Source organism: Tympanuchus pallidicinctus, unplaced genomic scaffold (assembly GCF_026119805.1).
Source record: "Tympanuchus pallidicinctus isolate F22 unplaced genomic scaffold, pur_lepc_1.0 scaffold19, whole genome shotgun sequence".
In the NCBI taxonomy this organism is placed as follows: Eukaryota; Metazoa; Chordata; class Aves; order Galliformes; family Phasianidae; genus Tympanuchus; species Tympanuchus pallidicinctus.
In genome coordinates, this window is record NW_026294710.1 from 16,879,219 (window position 1) to 16,898,564 (window position 19,346).

The following is a 19,346-nucleotide window of genomic DNA, read 5'->3' on the forward strand; positions in this document are numbered from 1 at the left end:
TAAAGCTCTTCATTGAAGATTTAGAAAAAGACCTTAGCAAGTTCAGGAACATGCAATTGTAGAATCACAGAAGAGACCTTTGAGATCACATAGTTCCGACTCCTTGCTATGGGAAGGGACACCTTCCACCAAACCAGGCTGCTCAAAGCACCACAGCATCAACTTGGGAGGCAGGAGCAGACATGCAGGAAGGGAGAGCCATCACCCAGAATGACCCAAACCAAGTGGAGAAGGTGGAAGAAACCTCAGCAAGATCAACAGAGGTAAAAAGCATCGAGGATGGAATAACCCCAACAGCAGGAGCGAGGGTCAGGAATCGCCTGGGCTGCTGTGGGAGGTGCCAGGATGGGACAAGAACCCCAAGATGTCCAAGGGAAATTCCAACTTGATGCCAGGGAAAGAAATCTCCACAAAATGCAGTGAAACAGCGGATGAGTGCCTGGATATGTCTCTCCTCTCAGAGATATTGGAGACTCAGATGGACAAGGCCACGAGCAATCAGCTCAGAGGTGGAAGCCGACCTCCGCAGGGAGCATCCAACCCATCCAATCAGCCAATGCTGAGAAGAGTCCATTGGATCAGGACTTCAACAACACTCCTTCTTCTGAAACCTGCTGAAAATACACCTGGTAACAGCATGACTTTGGCTTGGCTATTCCTCACGAGTCACAGCACCAACAACAGCACACAGCAGCATTTGTTGTGTGCTACCATGGCTGCCCGCATCAATCCCTAATGGAAAGGCTGCACGATGCTCCAGGTGCAAGAGGTGAGAAGATGGGTACAAAACCATGCAAGTCCCTCAGCTGGGAGAGCTGCAGTGCCTGGCTGCTCCTCAGCACTGCCCAGAGAGAAGGAACCCATGGGGGACCAGCAGATTTCTCCTCACATCCTACCTACTACCACGGAAACCCAGCTGTGAGCACCAGGTGGAGTTTGTCCTTCAGACCCCAGCTGGGGAAGACAGACCAGTTCTCTTCTGTGAAGGTTATAAAGCTGTACTTTATACTTCAGCAAGGATGAGGACGTGAAGGGTGTGAGAGACCTGGAATTACTGTATCTGCTTCACATCAATTCCAAACACATGCCACCAGTATCAGATGTGGAAGCCTCTGCTAGGGACCCTGCTTGCATTTTTCCAGGTAAGATTTAAGATGGAGGACAGACTCCTCTGATGTCACTTATCTGTGCCAGTATTTAAAATGCTTCAGGAAGCAACCTGTATTTAAGTCTTCCTCCTACCTCAAAAGCAAATTATTTCTTTCTTTGACAAATCTGGAGACATTCCAGGATCAAATGATGGCGATCAAAGAAAATCTGCACCCTTGTGCACAATGCAGGCTTCGTCTGAGGATACTGGCAGGGAAGTGCCTGAAAGACCAGCCAGTGGAAGGACCTCTTCAGAGCTTTCTGACAAAGACTCCTCCAAATATTTCCAGCTGTGAAGGACCTGGGGAGCAGACAGGTCTGTGAAGATGCCATGCAGACAACAGATCACTTACATTGCACTTACCCTGAACCTGGAGGTTCCCCTCACACAGTGCTGCTGCTCAAACTGAGAAGTATGCAGGAACAGCACATCCTAGCAAGGCTTCCTCCTGTTGGCACAGCTCTCCCAAACAACAAAACCTGGTCTGTGCCAACCAAGCACTTTTCTATCAGGTGGGGAACAGAAGGAAGCTGATAGAGAATTGTCATTTTGCCAATGTAGGCTGCATGCCCTCAGATACAGATGAGGGAAGAGAAAGGGAATCATCATCACCCCAAGTGCTCTAGGAAGGTATGAGGTGGCACTGCCAACCTTCTCCCTGCTGCTCATCCACTTCTGCTCCCTTGCAACTCCCTTACTACGGTATGAGGCGGTGCAAAAATGAAAACCAAGAACACAAAGCAACCAACCAAGGAAGAGATCTGGCTTCAAACAATCCCAAAAGGCAAAGAACACAAGTAAGAGAGAGGTGTTCTCTGCTGGATCTGTTCCCAGCTCCGTGTCACCCTGAAGCCACAGGAAGACTTCAGCTGGCAGAGGTTCAAGAAGAGCTGGATGGGCAGAACACGCATGAAGGGGCAGAGGAAGGAAAAGTGCCTCTTTTTGTGGCGCTGCCAACCAGAAATGCTCGTGGGATTGCTGGCCCAGCTCCACTCGGCTCTGGAAGCCAAACGTTTCTACTAAAGACAGAGAAAATCTCCACCCTGGCCAACATTGTGCAGAAAGGAGCAAACTTCCAGCACACATCTTGGAGGGTTCACCCAGCAGAACACACAGCACAGAGCCACCAGCACCACCCAGCCATCCCACAATCTCTAAAGGTGAGGGCAGGGAATGGCAGACCCGCATGCAATCACCAGGGAGTTCTCTGATCTGCTGAGATGACAACGTGAACATTAAATCCACAGTGAGATGCTGTGAGACCTGTTCCACAGAGCAGCACGAGTTTGGGCTGTAAGGGACCATCTTGGTAAACCTGATGTTGTAAAACACACCCAAGTGAAGCACAGCGAAAGCTTTCACCAGCACTGCAGCACTGGCTGGAGAAGTGGTGTTTTCACACCCACCTGATGTACCCTCGAGAGCAGCACTTCCTAATGGCTAACAGAAAACACCTCTCAAACTTTTCTTGGACCAGATTTCCAGCTTCTAAGTCACACAGATACGTGGTAGAAGGCATTTTGTTGGACAGATGGTTCTCACAGGCCACTGGGGAAGCAGCTGGAACACAACCTGGACATCCTGGGGTAACATCAGAGCTCCCCAAACCAGACAGCTCCAGATGTGCCCTCCTAAATTTCAGTATTGCTGTGTTACTTTCTGCCCTTCTCAAGTCTCTGAGGCATCACATTTTAACCTCTCCAGGACAACACTCACATTATGGCCATTTGGAAAGAAATTCAGCAGCATCTCCAGCACCATACGGTATCTTTAATCTGTTTTCTTGCTCTTTTTTCGACTGTGTGAAATCTTTCACAGGTGGAATTCAGGTAGCAGGAAGGGTTAAAACATATGTGGCTGCTCAGGGATGGTTGTTATTTGGAAGCCTGGATGTTTGGAGGTTTCCCAGATGAAAGCCATCCATCCATCCACAAAAATGCTGCTGAGTTAAAACGTTACTTTAAGATCAGAAGGAGAAATAATCACATTATCCTGGTAATTGCTACGCTTTGCTACTGCAAAGCTGTTGTGCAGCTCTGCAAAGCACACTGCTAAGCTCTGATGTCTCAGGGCTCTGGACACGGAAGGGCTGGGAAGCAGAGCTTGCCAAACATACAAAGCCTGCTGTGGGCTTCAGAGACACGGTGCAGATTTCCACACGGTGCACTGCTCTCTTCTGGTGCAACGCCAAGGAGCCAAAGAGGGCTGCACTCCTCCAGCCCTACAAAGCTGCTCCCAACACAGGGCACGAGGCAGCCTCACCCAGGGAGACAAACCTGCCCTACCTGTACAACAGACAGCACCTCACTGAGGTTCTTCACAAGGGAGCACGTTAGAGAGGAGGGGGGAGGAGATATCACCTCCAGAAGTCACGCACACTCTTGAGAAGAGCGGAGAATTAAACCCATCTCTGCCCCAAATGATTGCTCTGAAATTCAGAACACTGGGAAAGATTACAAATTTCCTTTGTGAAAGCTCTACAGCAACAGCAACTGAAGTAAACAGTGGTTGCTATATGGAAAAAGGAGCTGGAATCCTTTCCTGCTGGGGGCTCATCCTGCTGGGCAGGCCTTGGGCGGGCTGCAGGGCCAACACACCCAGCACACCGAGCCCAGCATCCAGTAAAGCAGCCCTCAGAAGAGCAGATCCAACTGACAAACAGAACGACATCCCTCCAACAACCACCCAACCCTGATCCCAACGTGGAAAAGAAAAAAAGCAGCACGTTCTCACGTTCAGCACTTCCTGCCGTAGCGTCGCGGGCTCCACGCAGCTGATCAGACGAAGCAGGAGGTCCATCATGGCTGATGTGTCTATATGCTTTAGCACCAGGCTAATGAATTTGTCTTTTTTCCTTAGAAATGCAATCACCTGAGAAACAGAAACGTCATCATCAGCTGCTACAGCAACAAAGAGATGCGACACCGCCACGTTTCCTATCCTCTGTGTTCTGGGCTCAAGCAGCAGGCTGAGAGCCTCTCAGAGGGGACTGGGACAGCATTCCTGCTTCAAGGTAGCATGAAATGAAATCTTTCTAGCTCTCCTTTTTTTCCTGTGACACAAACAGCACAAGTGAGTGAGTTTGCACAGAATCACAGAATGGCTCCAGTTGGAAGGGAGTTCAAGGATCACGAAGCTCCAACAGCCCCACCTCATACAGGGCCACCAACCTCCCCATTTCACAGCAGCCCAGGCTGCCCAGGGCCCCATCCAACCTGGCCTCCAACACCTCCAGCCATGGACGGGGCATCACAGCCTCTCTGGGCAGCTCTTCCAGCACCTCACCACTCCCATAGCAAAGAACTTCCCCCTCACGTCCAACCTCCATCTGCCCCCCTTCAACTCCAAACCATTTCCCCTCGTCCTGCTCTCATCTCCCCTTTCCAAGACTTGACTCCCAAGTCCTCTTTATAGGCTCCCTTCAGGTCCTGCAGGCTGCACTGAGGTCACCCCACAGCCTCCTCTTCTCCATGCTCAACAAGCCCAGCTCCCTCAGCCTGTCTTTGCAGGACGTGCTGCAGCCCTCTGCTCATCTCTGTGGCTCCTCTGGCCCCTCTCCAACAGCTCCCTGTCTTTCTTGCACTGGAGGCCCCACACCTGGACGCAGTGCTGCACATGGGGCCTCATGAGGGCAGTGCAGAGAGGGACAATCCCCTCCTGTCCCTGCTGCCACCCCTCTGCTGATGGAGCCCAGGTTGCCATTTGCTTTCTGAGCTGTAAGAGCACACTGCTGGCTCACGTTCAGTTTTCCAGTGTCAAGTTCTGCACCTTGGGCACAACAACCCCATGCAGTGTTATAGGCCTGGGGATGAGTGGCTGGATGAGTGTGAAGAAGAGAAGGACCTGGGGCTGTTGGTTGATGCTCAGCTGAACATGAGCCCACAGTGTGCCCAGGTGGCCAAGAGGGCCAACGGCATCCTAGCCTGCATCAGAAATAGTGTGGCCAGCAGGAGCAGGGAGGTGATCATCCCCCTGTACTCAGCACTGGTGAGGCCGCACCTCGAGTGTTGTGTTCAGTTTTGGGCCCCTCACTACAGGAAAGATGTTGAGATCCTGGAGCGTGTTCAGAGAAGGGCAACAAAACTGGTGAGGGGTCTGGAGCACAAACCTTATGAGGAGCGGCTGAGGGAGCTGGGATTGTTTAGTCTGGAGAAGAGGAGGCTCAGGGGAGACCTCACTGCACTGTACAACCTCCTGAAGGGAGGCTGTGGTGAAGAGGGATTTGGCCTCTTCTCCCAGGCAACGAGCAGCACACGGGGCAATGGCCGCAAGTTGCATCAGAGGAGGTTCAGGTTGGACATAAGGAAGAACTTCTTCTCTCAGAGTGGTCAGGCACTGGAATGGCTGCCCAGGGAGGTGGTGGAGTCGCCGTCCCTGGCAGTGCTCAAGAGGCGTCTGGACGACGTGCTGCGTGATGTGGTTTAGTGCTTGTGGTGGCAGTGGTGATGAGGAGACGGTTGGACTGGATGATCTTATAGGTCATTTCCAACCTTGTGATTCTATGATTCTATGATTCCACCCACCAGGACCCCCAGGTCCTCCTCTGCAGGGCTGCTCTCAAGGATGCTCCTCCCAGTCTGTGCCTGGGATTCCTCCAGCCCAAGCGTAAAGCCTCACACTTTGCTGTGTTTAACCTCATTAGATTCACCCAGGCCCACCTGAGGTCCCTCTGAATGGCATCCCTTCCAACCACACCACTCAGCTTGGCGTCACCAGCAAACATGCTGGGAGTGCTCTCAATTCCATCACCCACGTCACTGATCAAGCTGTCACAGAGCACGTAAAGCCCTGCATGGAACGGGTACCTGCTCTGTTTTCCTCGCGATGAGATTCCCGATGGTCTTGCTGAAGAAGCTGGCGAGCAGTGGGTTCAGGGGCGGCTCGTGATCCAAGAAATCATAGAGGATGTTGAGCAGTGTCTCATCCCCCCCCAGCTTGTCGTTGATCTGGGGCACGTCGGAGGTCAGCAGCTCGCAGGCGGTGTTGGGGTACCTGTGGGCACACAGCTACAGGTGAAATGGAAACTCCCGTGGCCATGGGCACTGGTGGAGGTTATGGAGCAGCACTGCCCTTCGTGGGGTAGAAAACACCATGAGAATGAGGGCAAAATGAGGGTCATTGGGGCATCTAAGGAAACGCTGTCCCTAGCATGTCATGTATGGCTGTTTTACCACTGGATTATGTATATGATTGAGCACAGATGGATCCCTTCCTTCTCCTGGCCTTGTTTCTTGCTCTTCCAGGTGGGCTCGTCAGAAACATCCATGACCAGGAAAGATAATGATGTGCTTATAATTAATAATGTGTTTATAATCAAGCAGGTGACACAGAGGAAAGACAAAGCCCACCCACTGCTTCTCGAGCTGCTGTCTGCAAGCAGAGCAGCTCATCTTCTGTGTACTTTTCAACAGCAAAACCCATATTTGCTACATAATTAAAAACTCCTATCCAATTAATAACACGAGAAACCCCACAGAACAGTGCTGCAGCAAATGTGTGTTCTTCAGTGAATGGTGTCAAGCCACAGGACACAAAGCCAGCACAATTCCCACTTGTAGTGTAGTAGTCTATGTAATGTGTGCTCTAACTATGGCTCCTAACTATGGAAATATAAAACAGTTGTACCAGTGTGGCAATCTCTACAGCCCAAAGGGAAAGCTGTAACGTCTGCTGCTGCCAGGGATGGGAAACATGGAGAGGCAATCCTCTTCTCCATCCTCCCTCACCAACAGCACAGGACTCAGGTTAGGGCGAACGCAGGAAGCTGAGCAGCCCACCTCTCTTCCTCTCCTTCAGCAGTTACTGATGACAGAGCCTTTCTTCATCCTCCCACAACCTCTGATGAGGTTGCCCACCTTTGCAGTGCACATTTCCCATACCGTGGGCTTTGCTGAATCCATCAAAGCCCTTCCTGACGACCCATGGAACCTGACTTCCCTCAGCTGTTCCCTGCACTGTTTGATGGCAGGAGCCAGCCTTGGCTACAAAGCACAAACAGATCCCTTTTTTGGGGGGGGCAGGGAGCTCCATTTGCACGATGCAGAAGCCACATGTACTGGTTCAGACATCACCCTGGAGCCTCTTAAGAACTCTGCTGTATTTTCCACTCTGTTCTGCTGTTTTTTAGGCTGACCAGGGGAGCTCCTTGGTACTCAGATTCCTTTAAATCACACAGCTGAGCACCAGCCTGGCATCACTTCCAATGATTTCCTCCCAAAGCCATTTCCCCACGTCCTTCCTTTGGTGAGGGCATACCTTCACCTGCAATGGGTGATTCGTCTCTCTTTAACTAAACCAGCTTCCTACTACTTAAAACATTCTTCATACCAGCTCTGCATGGATCAGGAGCGACTGAAACGTTTCCAAGGCCAGCTGTGAGCTTCTCAGCCTTCTGCAGCTCCTGACCAGCTGCTCCACGTGAGTGCAGTTCTGATTCTTCCTGCTATAAACCGCGTTATCATCAGCTTGGGATTTGGTTTTTATGTCTTTTTCGCTGCTAGAAGGATGGTAAATTTGAGTACATTATGGTTCCTGTTACAAAGTGATTTCACAGCAGTCACATTTCTTACAGCTCTTAAGGTTACAAGGAGCTATTCCTCCTTTTTTTTTTCCGGCTCACTGCTCCACGTAAAAGGCATTTATGATTCCTATGAGCTCACACGCTGTGCCTCCCCGCAACACACACCCTGCCACCAGGCAACAAGTGAAATCACTCATTATTATGGGGTGTTCCACTCTTGCAGGCCTTTCCACCTTCAAGTTTCACAGCCAGGCTGAATGCTGCACCCCTTCCATCGAGGCACCACCCCCCAACCCACTGCATTTCCGTGCTCTGGGGACTCGTCCCCTTGCTCCACGCTCAGCTCCTGGCCACGCAGCCCAGCCTGACACAACCACCACCTGCTGGGCCTCTCCTGTGAGCAGTGCTCCTCAAGCAGCACGCGCTCCTCGGGTTTGAGAGACACCCTGGTATGCCAACAAGTTAATTATAAATGGTAATTACAGTTCCAACAGTTGAATGTGCCGCTTGGATTGCTGCAGCCCTTCACCTGGTTGCTACGTTCTGCCTGCCGTGCTTCCACGGGGATTTAAAGCTGAGCTGCTCTCTGCAATTCGTGAACTCTCACCTTACTGGCAGCTGGTCAGGAGCTGGCACGGGCTGCCTGGGGGATGTGTTCCATCCCTGGGGGTGTTTCAGAACACTGGAGATGTGGCACTTGGGGACACGGTCCGTGGGCATGCTGGGATGGATTGGGGTTGGACTTGGTGACCTTGGAGGCTTTTTTTTCCCAACCTGAATGACTCCCACGATTCTGTGATTCCAGGACCAAAGCGCTGTGATGATTCCAGCCCTGCAGCATGCACCACTCCGAGCTGCACATCCTCCTAAACCCAGCAGGTTTCTCTCTCCTGCTCCAGTTCAGAAACTTGCCTAGCTTTTTTCTAAGAGCCAAAAACTGGATTCCTTTTGGATTTAGAGTTTATTCCTCCTGCTTAGGTGTTATCTATCCCCAAAGCCTCCTCAGTTTGTAATGAGCTTAGACCTTCTCCCCTCTCTCTGGTGTCTCAATGTGCTTTGGAAATGCTTCTCTACCCATTTGTGTGCAGAGCTGGAAGCATCTCCCAAAGCAAACCTGCAGCTGCCTGAAGCACACACGTATCCTTAGAGCCTGCAAAAGGCACGTCCTGCATGTGAAATTCAAGGCAGCTGGAAGTTAATGCTCATGCCAAGCCACATCTTCTCATCCTTTACCTGTTTGGCACGGATGACAAAAGGTTTCCAGCTTACCCCACAGCACAGAGGACCAGAGATGTGAACTGTCTCAAAATCTCAAAGGAACAGGACATACAGAGATGGCCTGGTTAACAGCAGTACGGGGTACCTGCAGTGCAAGGGGCACTGTGTGAATAAGCACCAGAGGGGCACTGGATCCCTCTTTCTCTCCTCCTGCACAAGATGGGCACGTTCCAGGAAAGGGACACAAGTCTCACATCATTCACCATTTCCTCAGCTCGTTAACTTTCACTGCAAAGGAAAATATTATCCATCCTCTCCAATAAGGACAACAGTGTAACACAGACCCTCCTGGTGCCTTCTGGAAGATCACCTGGGTAGGAAGAAGCCTTGCAAAGTCATGCATACAGTGCTCCACTTTCCTGCCATTTGCTTACCTACGCATCCTCACCTGCACAGACCTGATCAACTGCTTCCCCAGATGAAGCTGAACAGCCCCATCCCTTCCGTGTACTGCCAGCAAATGCAGCACCAACCAGCACTGACCACTCCCACAGCATCCTGCTGGTTTATTTAGACACCAGGCAGCCTTTCATTTTTATGTAAACTCAGCAAAGAAAAACCAAACTTCCCAAATCCGAAAGGCAAATATTTTCAAGTGTGCACTTGGGTTTAAATGCATAAACACAATTTGGTGTGAGAAATGCACATCCAAGAGTTCACCATCAAAAGGAAGGGTGGCTCTGCCCTGCTGGATGAATAATGAAACCAAGAGGTTCTGCATATGCAGCGCACTGAAAACATGACATCTTCTATTCACAGAACAGCTTGAGTGCTTCCACGGGTCGACTACTGATGGAGATCAGAGTTGTAGCTGAGCAGAATGCTTATGCTCTGCTTGCAATGTTGACTGGAATGCACTGAAGGCACTCTGGAGATACTGATAAACTCGTGTGCGATGTTCTGAGCAAGCAGCAAGGCACCGTTTTCTTTTTGAGGCAAACTGAATGAAAAGCCACCAAGAGCAGAGAAACAAACCTCTGAAAGCCCCCTACAGACGCTGTGGTATCTCTCACTTGAGTGCTTGAAAGCTCCCCTGCAAAACGACACGGCCACGAAGCCACTCTTTCTCACATCCAGACTTTTTAGTTTCTACTAAAGACAGAGAAAATCTCCACCCTGGCCAACATTGTGCAGAAAGGAGCAAACTTGCAGCACACATCTTGGAGGGTTCACCCAGCAGAACACACAGCACAGAGCCACCAGCACCACCCAGCCATCCCACAATCTCTAAAGGTGAGGGCAGGGAATGGCAGACCCGCATGCAATCACCAGGGAGTTCTCTGATCTGCTGAGATGACAACGTGAACATTAAATCCACAGTGAGATGCTGTGAGACCTGTTCCACAGAGCAGCACGAGTTTGGGCTGTAAGGGACCATCTTGGTAAACCTGATGTTGTAAAACACACCCAAGTGAAGCACAGCGAAAGCTTTCACCAGCACTGCAGCACTGGCTGGAGAAGTGGTGTTTTCACACCCACCTGATGTACCCTCGAGAGCAGCACTTCCTAATGGCTAACAGAAAACACCTCTCAAACTTTTCTTGGACCAGATTTCCAGCTTCTAAGTCACACAGATACGTGGTAGAAGGCATTTTGTTGGACAGATGGTCCTCACAGGCCACTGGGGAAGCAGCTGGAACACAACCTGGACATCCTGGGGTAACATCAGAGCCCATGCAGGACAGAAAAGGAGCACCTACTTGAAGCGGACCTTCTCATCCATGTCCATGGGGGGTTCATGTGTGATGAGGTTGACCAGCTCCTCCATGCAGTGCTGCTGGCAGAGGAAATCCAGCAGCTTGCGGTTCTGAGCCTTGCACTCCTGTAAGATGTCATCTTCATCCATCAGCTCGTGAAGTGTCACATCTTCTTTATCCAGCAGCTTATCCACGTGCGACGTCGTGTTCAAATCAAACTTCCAGAACATGATGGTGGGACACACCTAGCTGGAATGCAGAAGAATATCAGTCAGTTTTCAGCTTTCGTTCGTTATTCCTCCTTTATAATGGCTTTAAAGTAAAAGAGGGGAGATTTAGCTGAGATACAAGGAAGAAATACTTCATCATGAGGGTGGGGAGGCCCCTGGAGGTGCCCAAGGCTGTGGATGGAGCTTTGGGCAGCCTGTTCTATGGGAGGTGTCCCTGCCGTGGCAGGATGGGCTTTTAGGACCTTGCAGGCAAGGTCATCCCACAGTTCTGCAATCAGCAGAGCGTAGAGACTCGTGGTTTGTATCACCTGAAGGCTGCAAGGCTGGGCAGCCAAAATCCAGGCTGCAAAATAAGTTCTGTTCCCAACCATCCTGAAACAGACGATGCTCAACAACCTGCACGTGTGTCAGCCCAGGGGCTCCACATTTCATAGCTGTTCCAACTGGGACTTACGGCTGTTTACCAATAAGAGAAGTGGCAAAAGGTACTAAAAACCAGAGCCAAACATAGCAACTGAAGTCACCATTTCCTCCTACACGTTCTATTAAGTATTTGCTGCAAGGGAGCCATCCTCACCATCCTCCTCCTCCACAGAAAGCTTCACGTGGCCATTTTACATCCATCTGCAGCAGAGCAGAGCCAAACACCAGGACGTTGCCTTCAAGTTGTCACTAAATTGAGAGCTTTGTGTTTCTCACTTTCAACCCCATCCCTTTCTTTCATCCCAACCACTTGCCTCCTGGTTATCCTGACCTTTCTCTATGGGAGCTGCACCAATAATAGTTGCTTTTTTCAGCTAGTTTCCCCAGCACACCTTCACAGCTCATTCATGATGCCAGAACAAGGCAATGCCCAGATCCATCCTTACCAACCTCTTCTCGAGGCCCTCCTCCAGCTTCATGCTTCCCCTCACAACTCTGCCCCATTCACCAGCTGGCTTTGGACTTCAGCATTCTGAGGCAGGGATCCCACATCTTACGAGAAGCTGAGCTTGAAGAAGGCTCCAAAGAGACTTCACTGCAGCCCTGTAGTACTTAGAGGGAGCTGATAAACAGGACAGCAGCTCTGTACACGGGCAATGGGACACAGGGGAATGGCTTTAAACTTCACCCAGAGGCAGTGCAGCCCTGGCACTGCTGCCCAGAGGGCAGCCCCAGGGTGCCCCAGACCTGGAGGTGCCCATGGCCATGGATGGGAACCTGGGCAGCCTCAGCTTGGGGGCACTGAGCTCATGGTGGGGGTGGGGCTGAGGGGTCCCTTCCAACCCAACCATTCTATGACACCATGATCCATAAGATCCCTTCCAACCCAACCATTCTACAGCTCTATGATCCATAAGGTCCCTCCCAACACAACCATTCTACAGCTCTAAGGTCCTTCCAACCCAACCACTCTATGGATCTAGGATCATTAAGGTCCCTCCCAACCCAACCACTCCATGCATCTATGATCATTAAGATCCCTTCCAACTCAACCATTCTATGGCTCTATGATCATTAAGGTCCCTTCCAACTCAACCATTCTACAGCTTTACGATCATTAAGGTCCCTTTCAATCCAACCATTCTATGACTCTATGATCATTAAGGTCCCTTACAACCCAACCACTCCATGGATCTATGATCTATAAGATCCCTTCCAACCCAAACATACCATAGTTCCTTACTCTTTAATGACTCTTTCAGTCCAAGCCATCCCAAGATCCTACAAATGCACGGGCTGGATCCCATCAGAAACAGAAGCAGGATCTTGACCACGCATCACAGCTAGAAAACCACAACACACATAGAAATCTCCCTTCAGACATCCAGGATTGGCCATTTCAGCCGAACCCGCAGCATCAGGCTGCTCAGACAGCCACACAGGAGTACCAGGCCAGGGGTTTTGCATGGAACTGGCAGGCCAGGAGCTGTGCAAACAAAGGCTGAGCCTAGAAACCTGCCCAAGTGTCAGATTGAACAGTGTGGGCTGATCCCAGCCTTTTGGGAACAAATCCCCTGCCAAAAATAGCCCCAGTTCTGGCAGAAAGAAGCAGTTTCTAATCTAAGCTTTCAATATTCTTGATATTAAAAAAAAAAAAAAAAAAGTTAAATTTCAGCATTACAGCAATAAGCAAAAGCTTCTGCATCTGCCCCATCCAGCTACTGAAAATGCTCTTAAATGAATTTCTGAGTTCAGAGCAGCCATCTGCGTTTCCAACCTACGTGACACCCTCCCAGCAACGCTGCTTGGCCGTATCGTGTGTTCATTACAAACTGTTCTTCAGATATTTTTAACTAACTGTGCTTAGCTGTAAATTCATCGAGAGAAAAGCTGACATAAAAGGCCTTCATCTGAGGAATGTTTGGGTGCACAGCTAACCTAAATATGTATACGTTCCACGTATAAAATGTGAAACGCTGATAAAAAAGCCATGAAACCACGACAATGCCTTATGTGTGCATGGACAACACGTGTAAATCCTACCTTTGGAAGATCAGCCCTTTATCAGTCAGTCCATTCCACCTTTTTTCCCATAACTTTCCATGGTTCTATTAAGAAAAGCTGTCCAAGTCACAGGGGAAGCCAAAGGGCTGCCCTCTGCCTTCGCTGCATTCTTCTTCCTCAACCCTGAACCTGTCCAGAGCAGCTTTGAGCTACAGGGCTGTGCTGCTTGGATATTTAGAATGCTGTGTCTGGTTCTGGGCTCCCCAGATCCAAAAGAGACAGGAATCTCCTAGAAGGGGTCCAGTGGAGGGCCATAAAGATGATACAGGGCTTGGAGCATCTCCTGGACGAGGAAAGGCTGAGTGAGCTGGGGTTGTTTAGCGTGGAGAAAAGGCTGAGTGGGGATCTGGTACCCACTGTAGGGCACCTCCTTTAGCAGACTCAATGATCTCTTGAGGTCATGTGGACTGATGGAACAGAAGTGCCCCTAAGAAATGAGACGTCCCCAAAGAGAACCTGAGCTTCACTGAGGAGCACAGCAGCATCTGCTGCTCAGCAGGACCCCCAGGCACTGCAGCCATCCCATGTGGAAGGGATGGGGTGGCTCACAGAGCCAGGATGCAGAACAAGAAAGAGTCTGTTTCTGGTGTCAGGAAATGAACCTATAGAATAGGAAACAAAGCTGAGGAACTTCTAAATATCATAATGCTAAGCACTAAACTCACTGCTGAAGTTAAGGAAAGCAAGGTCACCATAGATCAGAAGAAGCAGAGGAAGATGGGGAGCCGATGAGAAACAAGAGGAGCATCCTTCCCTTGCTCCATGTGGCACTGCACAGCCCAAGAAAGGAAAAGCAGGGAATTAAATCAAACTGGGGCACCTTACACCTCTAAAGGCAAAATACACAGATTTTCAGGAATGAAGACCACAGAGAAGGGGATTCTGCTGATTTTAAAACGTATAAAGCACGCAGTGCAGATCTGTGCCACAGCTTTGGGGTTTGGACGGGGCTGGTTAACACAACCCTGTGCTCTCACAAAGCTGAGGGCTCTCGGGCTCTTCCATCCAGCACAAAGGGCTCTCTGCAACTGAAAGGCACACTTCACTCTTGTGCAGAGGCCACTTTTGGAAACATCACATCAAACAGAGCCACGTAGGGAAGTCAGTCATGGGAGGTGAGGAAAGGAAGCACAGCCTGCTCGCCACGAGGAGCTCGGTCACTGTGAAAGCCAACCGTGCACAGCTGTAACTGAATGAGGACAAAAGCAGAAGTGGGCCTTTCTGGAGTCCAAGCCTCTTCCTCAGAGGCCAGGACACTATTTGCTGCTCAGAGCAGGGGAAGGAACAAACCCATGTAGGCTGAATAATCACGTGGTCTGCTTGTTTGTTTCCTCTTGCAGAACTGTTGAATCTTCTTACAGAGCTCAGCTTGGTCTCTGCAGGAGGGAACTGTTTTTCACGTGCATGCTTTGCTGCTGAGGAAGTCCCAGTCTTCAGGTCAGCAGGCCTTCACTGGTGTGTCCTGAAGCCTGAAGAACAGCACTGTGTTCACCATTCACCGAGCTACAACACCCAGACCACCTCCGTTTTAGGACAGACAGACATCAGCTCAGTAAAGGGATGGACACCAAAGGGACGAATCAGTTCCTCTTGCCTTAGCGTAGCAAGGAACTCAAACAGTTTTTAACCCTACCTCCTAACTTCCCAGGTACAAAACTCTGCTTTAAGAACGGATATTTCCACTCACTTTTGGTGAACTGCCCCAAGTTTCTCCACTGAACCAGCTTGCTGCTCTGTCTTCAGTACCTAAGATGGGTCCTGGGACTCCCAGATCCTCAGGTGGAAAAGCAAGACTGTGGGAAGGATAAACCCCCAGTGAACCTCAAACTTGTGCAGGATTTCTGCTCCAGCTGGATGGGTGTAAATCTATGGGGCCCAATGGGATTTATTCCAGGGTACTCAAAGAGCTGTCTGATGTCATCATGAGATGATTCAGAGAGGTCCCAGTCGACTGGAAGAAACACACAGATGTGGCAGTTAATGACATGGTTCAGAAGGCTTGGTGGGGACAGGCTGACAGTTGGATCTGACCTTAGAAGTCTTTTCCAACCTTAATCACTCTGTGACTCTATAGAAGCTGGCAAACATCGGCCCAGTTTTCAAGAGGGGGCAAGAAAGAAGACCCTGGTAATTAATTACAGGCCTGCCAGTCTCACCTTGGTGCCTGGCAAAACACCTGGAAGACAACGCAGTCATTGGTCACAGCCAACATGGGTTCACGAGGGGAAGGTCCTGTTTAACCAATTTAGCCTTCTTACACGACGGGTTGCCCACCAAACTGACCACGGAAAGCCAGCTGATGTCATCCTTTTGGGTTTTAGCAAGGCTTCCCAGCATCCTTCTGGATAAATGGCCCGGCATACAGCTAGCCAAAAAAGTGACTTGGTGGGTGAGCAATTGGCTGACGGGTTGGGCTCAGGGTTTTGTAGTCAGTAGGGTTACATGAAGCTGGTGGATGGGGTGGATCACTCTGCTGGGTTTCTGCAGGGCTCCATTTTTGGGACAGTTCTCTTCCATGCCTTCATCAATGACCTGGATGCAGGACTGGAAGGCATACACCAACTAAGTTTGTGTACAACAGGCAATTGAGGGTCAGGGAAGGAGGGAAAGGTTCTGCACCAGAGGGCAGTGGGTATAGAACAGGTTCCCCAGCATGGTGGGCATGGCCCCAGAACGACAGCTCAGGGAGCATCTGAACAGACAAGTTTTGTGTTTTGGGTGATGCTGCGTGGAGCGACGAGTTGGACTCAAGAATCCTTGCAGTCTCACAAGTTTCTACAATGGCTTCAGAAGGGTCTGAATAGTCGGAATTGCTGGCCCACATCCAGCTGTACAGCACGAAACCAGCTCAAACTGCGTCACGCTTCAGTCACACCAACCCCACACAGAGCTGCAGGTGTTGGGCAGAACGGTTGAAAACTGAGGGAGGAAAAGCACCTGGGGGTGTTGGTTGGCAGCTGAACACGAGCCAGCAGCTGCCTGGGTAGCCGAGAAAGCCAACGGCATCTTGGCTTGTATCAGCAACAGTGTGGCCAGCAGGACTGGGAAAGAACTGCTTCTCCTGTAGTTGGTGCTGGTGAGTCCAGCCTTCAAGCACTGCATTGCATAGGCAACCCTACAGCCCTTCATAGAAACCCTACAGCTCCACCATGGCAACCCTACAGCTCCACCACGGCAACCCTACAGCTCCATCACCGCAACCCTACAGCTCCACCATGGCAACCCTACAGCTCTTCATGGCAACCCTACAGCTCTTCATGGCAACCCTACAGCTCCACCATGGCAACCCTACAGCAACCCTACAGCTCCACCATGGCAACCCTACAGCTCCATCATGGCAACCCTACAGCTCCATCATAGCAACCCTACAGCTCCATCACCGCAACCCTACAGCTCCATCATGGCAACCCTACAGCTCCATCATGGCAACCCTACAGCAACCCTACAGCTCCATCATGGCAACCCTACAGCTCCACCATGGCAACCCTACAGCTCCACCACGGCAACCCTACAGCTCCATCACCGCAACCCTACAGCTCCATCACCGCAACCCTACAGCTCCATCACCGCAACCCTACAGCTCCATCACCGCAACCCTACAGCTCCATCATGGCAACCCTACAGCTCCACCATGGCAACCCTACAGCTCCATCATGGCAACCCTACAGCTCCATCATGGCAACCCTACAGCTCTTCATGGCAACCCTACAGCTTTGGGTCTCTCTCTACAAGAAGGATTGTAAACACAAGTTGCTCAATCAAAGCAACGAGGCTGGTGGCGGTAATAGAAAGTAAGATATGAGGATCAGATGAGAAAGTTGGAGCTGTTCAGTTTGAAAAAGAGTAGGCTGAGACCTCATCTCTCTACAACTGCCTGAAAGGAGTTTGTAATGAGATGAGTGCCTGCCTCTCCTCTCCAGGTGAAAGGATGTGAGGAAATGGCCTCAAGTGGTGCCAAGGGAGGTTCAGAGCGGAGATCAGGAAGAATTTGCTCACAGATTGGGTGCAGAGGGCAGCGGGGTGGATCTCATGCCTGGGGGCACTGAAGAGACAGGTGAACATGGCACTGAGGGACGCACTAAGGGCCATGGTTTAGTGACAGTCTGGAAAGCAGTAGGAGAAAGGCTGGATTTGAGCTGCAGGGTCAGATCCACACCTTGCACTCACTGACGTGGCAGCACTTTGTGGAGGGCTTCAGCCACCAAACACAAAGCAATTAAGAAGCACGAAGGACTGGACCACAACCAGTTATTCAAAATGAACTTGAATTTCCTACATTTTAATAACAGTGCTCCTTTCTGACAACTTGCCATTCCTTCACCTAACCTCACATCACAGAAAACCTCATTCCTGCCATCTACCAACATTCACTGCTGGTCCCCATGCCTGCATTTCCAATTTCGTAAAACTGGGTACATCCTCAGCAATGCAAGGATGTTGTGGAGATTAACAGCTGTGAACAGCTTAAAATAATCTTTCCTTAACTGGGTATTTCCTCAGCGAGCTGCTATCCACCACCAGCAGCCTGTCTTTATTTGTAGTAGAGGCAAAATTGGCCTGAGATACCAAGGGGCCACTGACAGACGTGGACGTATCCAAAACAATCTCTGTTACATCGCTGCTCAAGTTTCACTTTCCTTCCTCGGACAACAAGGAGAAAGAAAAAAAAAGCTAAATCAGAATGATGGTGAACACGTCGAGGTTTGCCTTCCTGTTGTTTCAAAACAATTGAAATTTACACTATAAGAGATGGAAACAGGTTGCCCAAGGAGGCTGTGGATGCTCCATCCCTGGAGACTGTCAAGACCAGGCTGGATGTGGCTCTGGGCAGCCTGGGCTGGTATTAAATGTGGAGGTTGGTGGCCCTGCCCATAGCAGGGGTTGAAACTGGATGATCATTGTGGTCCTTTTCAAGCCAGTCCATTCTATGATTCATTCTATGATGCTTGTCCAGTCCACAGATTGCCCTGAGCAGTGCAAAAGGCAACAAGAAAGAGCACACGAGCGGGATGGTCCTACAGATGGGTGCTGAGCAAGAGGAGCTCTGGCAATCCTGTAGCAGGATTAAGGCTGTCCATAAACTCAGCTCTCACCCTGCAGGGCACTCCAGGCAATGATTTGTCTCCTCTACCTCCCCCTGCTTTGTGGGCAAGAAGGATGACACGCACACCTCTGAGGAGCCACATCTCATTAGTCTGGTCATTCTACACAGGAACAGATGGTGAAATGTTTCCAGCCACCATCTTTCTATTGGGTTATTAAAATAAACTGATGGGTAGATAAGAACAGGACAAGGGGAAATGGTTTGAAGTTGGAGGAGGGAAGATGGAGGTTGGATGTGAGGGGGAAGTTCTTTGCTATGGGAGCGGTGAGGTGCTGGAAGAGCTGCCCAGAGAGGCTGTGATGCCCCGTCCATGGCTGGAGGTGTTGGAGGCCAGGTTGGATGGGGCCCTGGGCAGCCTGGGCTGCTGTGAAATGGGGAGGTTGGTGGCCCTGCTTGTGGCAGGGGGGTTGGAGCTTCATTATCACAGAATCACAGAATGGCCAGGGTTGGAAGGGAGCTCAAGGATCAATGAATCTCCAACCCCCTGCCACATGCAGGGCCACCAACCTCCACACATTGAATGCTAAACCAGGCTGCCCAGGGCCCCATCCAACCTGGCCTCCAACACCTCCAAGGACGGGGCATCCACAGCCTCTCAGGGCAGCCTGTTCCAGCACCTCACCACTCTCTGGGTAAAGAATTTCCCCCTGATGTCCGACCTCAATTTCCCCTCCCTCAACTTCAAACCATTTCCCCTCGTCCTACACATATCAACCCTTTCCAAGAGTTGATTCCCCTCCTGTCTGTAGGCTCCCTTTAGGTATTGAAAGGCTGCTTTCCAACCCAAACCGTTCTGCGACTCTGTGTTAAGGGTGGCTATCAGACACCTGCAGACGCTGTGCTTACAGTTAAGATGAGGGTCCAACACCTGCAGAGTGCC

General features: G+C 50.5%; 2 protein-coding genes across 8 annotated transcripts in view; one reads left to right on the forward strand and one right to left on the reverse strand.

Annotated features, from left to right (window-relative positions):
* Positions 1-19,346, forward strand: part of SBF1 (SET binding factor 1) — a 148,474-nt gene that overhangs the window by 102,647 nt on the left and 26,481 nt on the right. The gene's annotated exons all lie outside the window — the stretch shown is intronic.
* The window catches only part of PPP6R2 (protein phosphatase 6 regulatory subunit 2), a 74,431-nt gene that overhangs the window by 33,233 nt on the left and 21,852 nt on the right, over positions 1-19,346 (reverse strand). For both annotated transcript variants that reach the window (XM_052681085.1, XM_052681084.1), the window contains exons 3-5: positions 10,649-10,894; positions 5,956-6,142; positions 3,884-4,021 (exon numbers count right to left, since the gene is read on the reverse strand). In XM_052681085.1, the coding sequence (XP_052537045.1) occupies positions 3,884-4,021; positions 5,956-6,142; positions 10,649-10,875 (552 nt within the window). In that variant the 5' untranslated portion in view covers positions 10,876-10,894. The remainder of the gene's footprint in view (positions 1-3,883; positions 4,022-5,955; positions 6,143-10,648; positions 10,895-19,346) is intronic.